The sequence below is a fragment of the Salpingoeca rosetta genome (genome assembly GCF_000188695.1).
Source record: "Salpingoeca rosetta unplaced genomic scaffold supercont1.13, whole genome shotgun sequence".
NCBI lineage: Eukaryota > Choanoflagellata > Craspedida > Salpingoecidae > Salpingoeca > Salpingoeca rosetta.
In genome coordinates, this window is record NW_004754921.1 from 273,602 (window position 1) to 279,633 (window position 6,032).

A 6,032-nucleotide genomic window follows, 5' to 3' on the forward strand; every position below is an offset into this window, starting at 1 on the left:
CCAGCATATGATCTCACTTGTTCCCCCAACCCTGATTTTACGAATACCCGCCCGCTCAATCTATTCATCCATCGAGTGCCTGCGCTAGCATCTTAGCCCCTTTGCTCTTTCTTCAGCGCCGGCGGCCGCTCTCTCGTGCCAAAATCTGCATCGGCAGTGCCGGCGGCGGGTGGGGTCCGTGTTGCTGTGTCTTCCCGCGGGGCGGTCGGGGGGTGCGCTGTGTGTTGGTGTGTGCGGGGGGATGGGGGTGCGCGCGCGTGTGTGTGTGTGTGTGTGTATGTGTGTGTGTGTGTATGTGTGTGTGTGTGTGCGTGCGTGTGTGTGTGTGTGTGTGTGTGTGTGTGTAAGAGAGAGAGAGAGATGGAGACAACAGCAGTAAGAGATGTGCAAGCAGCATCAACGGGCCGAGATAAAAATGCACTCGTGTATTTCAAAGCCAACAATTGCACATATGCGCACTCCATCTCATCATGATTCCCTTTTGCCTCAAACAAGTCGAGACGTGCAAATGGGCGCATGCCTGACCTTCTTGTTTGTGGCCCAGATCTTGTCCCACTCCATCTGCGAGTTGCTGCGCGAGGAGCCCATGGCCAGGATGAACGTCCGCAGTCCCTCAACCGTCATGCCTGCAGGCAAAACCACAACGCCAGTGTGTGTGTGTGTGTGTGTGTGTGTGTGCGTGCGTGAGCATGAGAATGGGGTGTCGGTGTCGGTGTCGGGTGTGTGTATGTGTGTATGTGTGTGTGAGAGAGAGAGGGGGGTAGAATGTGTTGCAGTCATCAAAAGAGGAAAGCGTGTGCGAAAATGGCACAACGATGATGTTGGCAGTGGGAATGTAAAGCGTGCAGTGCGCGGCACCCGCCACGATGGGCTGTGCCGAGAAGTATAAACGCACCACGACGAAGCATGCCGCGAACGGTGGGGAAGCGTGGGTCAGACCAGCCATCAACCAGCCCTGCCTCGACAAACCTAACAAGCGCAGCACGCAAACACGCACGCACGCACGCACACGAACAAACATCAGGATGTCCGTGAATAACAAGCGAATACTAAACAAAACATGGGGGGACAATGTCAAAGGGGTCCAGCTTTACATACAAACATGTGCCAACGCCTTGCTTGCAGGCAAGCTGCACCAGGCAACCCCGAGTACAAAGCAAGCCACTGGTGGGGTTCGGCATTACTTTGTGAGCTGGCGCTTGGACATGACGGTGTAGACCATGTTGAGGCGAGAAAAGTCCTTGATCATCGGCTCACGGATGCGCAGGGCCTTGCAGATCCACGCGTACTGCACACAGCAACACATGGAAACAAGTTGGCGTGGGCACGCGCAACAAGCATGAACAGGGAAAGAGAGGCAAGGGAAAAAAGAGACACAGAGAAAGGGGTATGTGAATGGACAGCAGCAACAATGTCACATGCACGCAGGAGCGCGCGCACAGGCAAGTGCAGATCCAAAGCAAGTGCAGACCCACACAGAGGCAGCCACACCAGCAGCCACTGCAGCCACGCGTATTGCAGCAAAAACACAACAGCCTCTCGACTCATCACCCAAGCGCAAGAGGCCGCAGGTGCCAGTGTTGTTGCTTGCGCACCTGCTTGTCGCGATCATGGTACTCTGTTGTTCGGAGCGCGTGCGTGACGCCCTCAATGCTGTCGACAATCGGGCAGGCAAAGTCGTACGTGGGGTACACCTTGTACTTGTCGCCGGTCCTGTATACAGTGCGCAACATGTTGTGGTAGTGGTGGTTGTCGTCGTCGTCGTCGTCGTGGTGGGGGCGGCAGTGGCGACAGTGACAGTGACGGTGGACAAACGTCAATGGGAGAGCGAGATGGCATAACGGTGGGCACTAATGAACACGGAAGCAAACCCCCCCCCCTTCCCCCAGCCGATCCCCTAACCAACACACACGCGAACAACACACACACGCGCACAACACACACACACACATTTCGCGACGAGCGCATGGTGGAGTGTGCTGACCTGACGTGTGGCTCTGGCTTGCAGCGGTAGAGGGTGGGGTCGCGCATGGCGCCGTTTGTGCTCTTGTAGTCAATCTTGGCGCGGACAAAGCACTTGACGCCCACGTCCGAACCCTTCTTCATCTCCTCCCACAGGCGCATGTTCTCCTCCACAGACTGTTCGCGGTATGGGGAGGGCTTGCACGCCAGGCGCTGCTCCTTGAGCTCCTCGGCGGTGGTCTGGTCGACATACGCCAGGCCTTCCTTCAGCATCTGCTCCATGTACGCCAGCATGGTGTCAAAGTGGTCCGACGTGTGGCTAAACGCGTCGTACGTGATTCCCAGCAGCTTCAGGTCCTCAAGAATCACCTGTGCATGGACAAATGGCGGTGCAATGTGGTGGTGGAAATGAAGACGCGGACGGTTGGATGAGAATGTTGGGGTTATGACGTGAATTGTGATGATGATGTTGAGGGAGGGTGTTGTGGTGACAAAGTGTGCAAGAGGGAATAAATGGCGCAGCGACAAAGGCGGGGTGGGCACTTGGGCATGTGAGCGCAAGCCACAGAGAATCTGCTTGAAGTGTTGTGCAACAGCACACGCGACAACATAACAGGGCCGTGTGTTGGCGTGTTGTTGGGAGCGAGCCTCACCTTCTCAAACTCGGCGTTCTCCTTGGCCGGGTTGGTGTCATCAAACCGCATGAGGAGCTTGCCCTTGTGCGACGTGGCAAAGTGCTGCACACGCACACACACACACACATGTGCCACGACAGGAGATGCGAGAGGAGGTGATAAGAAGAAGGAGAAGAGGGGTAAACGAGTGAGCGTGGAATACTACACTGATAAACTGAATGACATCATTTCAGCGTATGAGACAATCAACGTGTTGTGCTGGTGGGCGATCAGTGGGATTTTGCGTTGCATATGTGTGCGCGCTGTGTGTGTGTGTGTTGTTGTTGCTGTTGTTGTTGTTGTTGCTGTTGTTGTTGTTGGTGCTGTTGCTGTTGCTGTTGCTGGGACCGCGTTGCTGACCTTGTTAAGCATGGCTGCCTTTGCGTGGCCAATGTGGAGGAAGCCGCTGGCCTCTGGCGGGAAGCGGGTGACAACCTCGCCCTCCTTGGCGCCATCAAGCTCAAAGAACTTGCCTGTGTGTGTGTGTGTGGGGGGGGGTGCGGGGGGTGGGGGTGTTGAGGATCCAAAAAAAAAAAAAACATGACGATGGTTGAGTGCATGCACGCACGAACACGATGGTTGAGTGCATGCACGCACGAACACGCAAAGGCAAGATTACAATCGTCACAGTAGCGATGCAATTTGGCATCAATGTCTCATGCACATTGTGCCTGTGTGCATACCTTGGTCCTTTGCCTTGGTGCGCTGCTGCGGCTTTGCCTTTGCGGGCATGGCAGCGAGAGCAGCGGCAATGACGGGGTGTGCCTCGCAGGTGGCGTACCAGCGAGCGATGCAGCTGTCAACGCCCTGGGGAACACCGCCACGCTCTAAAGGGGGACGGACGAGGTGGAGGACGAGGTGGAGTGGGGGGGGGGGTTGTGCAAAGTTGGTTGTGAGTGGGAGTGAGTGGGAGTGAGTGGGAGTGAGGGGTGTCACATGTGTCACTACAGCTTTGTGAGTGCGACAACCACAGTTGGTGGCGAGGCATGGTTGGACGATGTTCGATACAATGCAGACGTACCGCGAAGCGCGGCAAAGAGCGCAACGTCGGCCATGGACGGCTCCTGCTCGTTGCCGAGAAGCCACGTGCGGCGCTGTGGTGTGCGCGTGCATGCGTGAGTGCGGATGCGGGTGGTGCGTCGACAGTGGGTGTGAAAGGATGCATGTGAGCACGAAATGGGTGTGGAGCACGTCACGCGTACAGACATTGAACCAAAGCATGATGTGCATGAGAAGAGGAGGGTGATCCGATCATGTACGCATGCGTGATGGCATGAGGCATGCAAGAGCCCTGCCATAAAACCCACACACCACATACGCTCGAATTGGCGCGCACACGCACAAACGAACGCACGCAAACACACACACACGCACACGCACACGCACACGCACACGCACACGCACACGCACGAACGCGCGCAAACACACACATACACACACGCACAAAACGCGACGTTTCACGGCACCTTGAGCTGGTTCGTCACGAGCTGGAGCGCTTCGGTGACGGCCTCCTTCGCAGCCTTGGAAGACAGGTTGTACTGGGCAAGATCAATCCAGTGGTCAACCTCCGTGGCCTGCGTGGCGTTGGCGCCGTACATCTTGGCGACATCTGCCAGCGCACGCAGCATGCCTGGCACGCGCCCAAGTTTCACCGAGCTGAATTTGTGGGTTGGGGAGGGGGTGGTTGTTTTGGTATCATCGTATAAGTGAAGGCACCATGCCACGTGTGTGAGAAGGTCAAGGGGGTGGTAGAAGAACGAGTGGAGTGTGTGTGAGGATGAGAAAAGGGCAGAGGTGTGAGGGCAACGGGGAAAGACAGGTGCGAGAGAGCCACCGCCTTGGCATGCATGCACGTGTGTGCTCGAGAAGAGGAGAGAAGAGGGGAAGCGAATAGACAAAGGTGCGCTTCACGCATACCACACACGCACACACCACACACACCACACACACCACACACACCACACACACCACACACATCACACAACACGTGCAAAGGCTACCTACACACACACGACAAGCGAACACACACCACACATCACATGCAAAAGCTACCTACACACACGACAAGCGAACACACGTACCCGCACTCGACTTCGGTCTTCTTGGCATTGGCGTCAACGGTGACGCCCGGCTCCACCTTTGAGGCAAACGCAGCAGCGATGCGCACAGCAGTGCACTCGCCCTTGATGGACACAGTGATCTTCACCATTGTTGCGTGATGGACGGATAGGTGATGAGAGCAAACAGCTGATGATGCGTCGTCGTGTTGACGAGTTGAATGGGGGAGGGGTTGCGGGAAAGTGACACAGAAGGGCTGGTGGTGGTCGACTGCACGAGTGAGTGTGTTACGAGCAGTGGTGGAAGTTTGTGGAGTGCGGGTTTCGCAACACAGACACACGTGAATGCTGGTAACGACTGATTTCAGTTTGTTCATTACCAATTGGGCGTATCTTCCGATGAGTAAGTTGAGCAACAATTTTTATTTTGCTGGTTGTTGATGTGAGAACCCACAAGCGTGCAAACTAGTTGGAAAACTTGATAGCTTTGCTCGACTCCACTTATCGTCAACGCTTCAGGGCAATTTTTGCTCGGATCAAGTGTAGTAAATGTTTAGATTAGTGTAATATCTAATCGCCACTCTTCGGAGTGGCCGATATTACTCTACTATTTGGGACTGGTGGTGCGGCGTCTGCTTGCAGCGCCCACCACAAGCATGGCCCTGGTATTGCACTACTTCCAGGAGCTGTGCACGGCACACTCGCCAGCCAATCTCTCATGGTTCGCTCGGCAACTCTCAATCGAATAGAAAGAAACGTACCTCATGTTTGGTTTGATGCGGAATTGTTGTGACTGGTGCGTTCAATTTTCTCCACTGACAATCGCCAAGAGATGCCCGTTGCAGTGGTGGACGTGCTTGTGCTGTGCGTGGTGTCAGTGGGCATCGCCGTCGTGGCGTGGGACCCGACGCTCCCTAACCTTGCCAGTGCGTGTGTGCAGGTCGCTGCGTTTGCTTTCGTTCATCTGGTCTGTGTTCGTTCATCTGGTCTGCTTTCGTTCATCTGGTCTGCGTTCGTTTCACCTCGTTTGACTCCTCTGTTGTGTTTTCACGTAGTGTCAAGAGCACAGGATGCCCGTGCAGTCGCTTGCGGATACCTTCACACCGCACACTCCCTGGCGCCCACACAAGGTACGCACTCCAAAGCAGCACATCCCACGCACGTGCTAGATAGCACACGCTGGTTGTTGATTCACCGAGGTCACCACCATTCCGCACTCTGTGTGTGTGTGTGTGTGTGTGTGTGTGTGTGTGTGTGTGTGTGTGTGTGTGTGTGTGTGTGTGTGTGTGTGTGTGTGTGTGTGTGTGTGTGTGTGTGTGTGTGTGTGTGTGTGTGTGTG

The 6,032-nt window shown here is 55.4% G+C and overlaps 2 protein-coding genes across 2 annotated transcripts in view; one reads left to right on the plus strand and one right to left on the minus strand.

Moving 5' to 3' along the window:
* PTSG_05484 (bifunctional aminoacyl-tRNA synthetase) overlaps positions 1 to 4,845 on the minus strand; it is a gene marked incomplete at both ends in the record, with an annotated part of 13,690 nt that extends 8,845 nt beyond the window's left edge. Inside the window, 11 exons of the mRNA XM_004993297.1 lie at positions 526 to 626; positions 896 to 969; positions 1,185 to 1,288; positions 1,596 to 1,713; positions 1,985 to 2,331; positions 2,616 to 2,699; positions 2,997 to 3,109; positions 3,320 to 3,463; positions 3,658 to 3,730; positions 4,103 to 4,292; positions 4,718 to 4,845. Coding sequence (XP_004993354.1) covers positions 526 to 626; positions 896 to 969; positions 1,185 to 1,288; positions 1,596 to 1,713; positions 1,985 to 2,331; positions 2,616 to 2,699; positions 2,997 to 3,109; positions 3,320 to 3,463; positions 3,658 to 3,730; positions 4,103 to 4,292; positions 4,718 to 4,845 — 1,476 coding nt within the window. The remainder of the gene's footprint in view (positions 1 to 525; positions 627 to 895; positions 970 to 1,184; positions 1,289 to 1,595; positions 1,714 to 1,984; positions 2,332 to 2,615; positions 2,700 to 2,996; positions 3,110 to 3,319; positions 3,464 to 3,657; positions 3,731 to 4,102; positions 4,293 to 4,717) is intronic.
* A 680-nt stretch (positions 4,846 to 5,525) lies between these two features.
* The window catches only part of PTSG_05485 (uncharacterized protein), a gene marked incomplete at both ends in the record, with an annotated part of 1,747 nt that continues 1,240 nt past the window's right edge, over positions 5,526 to 6,032 (plus strand). Inside the window, 2 exons of the mRNA XM_004993298.1 lie at positions 5,526 to 5,619; positions 5,763 to 5,823. Coding sequence (XP_004993355.1) covers positions 5,526 to 5,619; positions 5,763 to 5,823 — 155 coding nt within the window. The remainder of the gene's footprint in view (positions 5,620 to 5,762; positions 5,824 to 6,032) is intronic.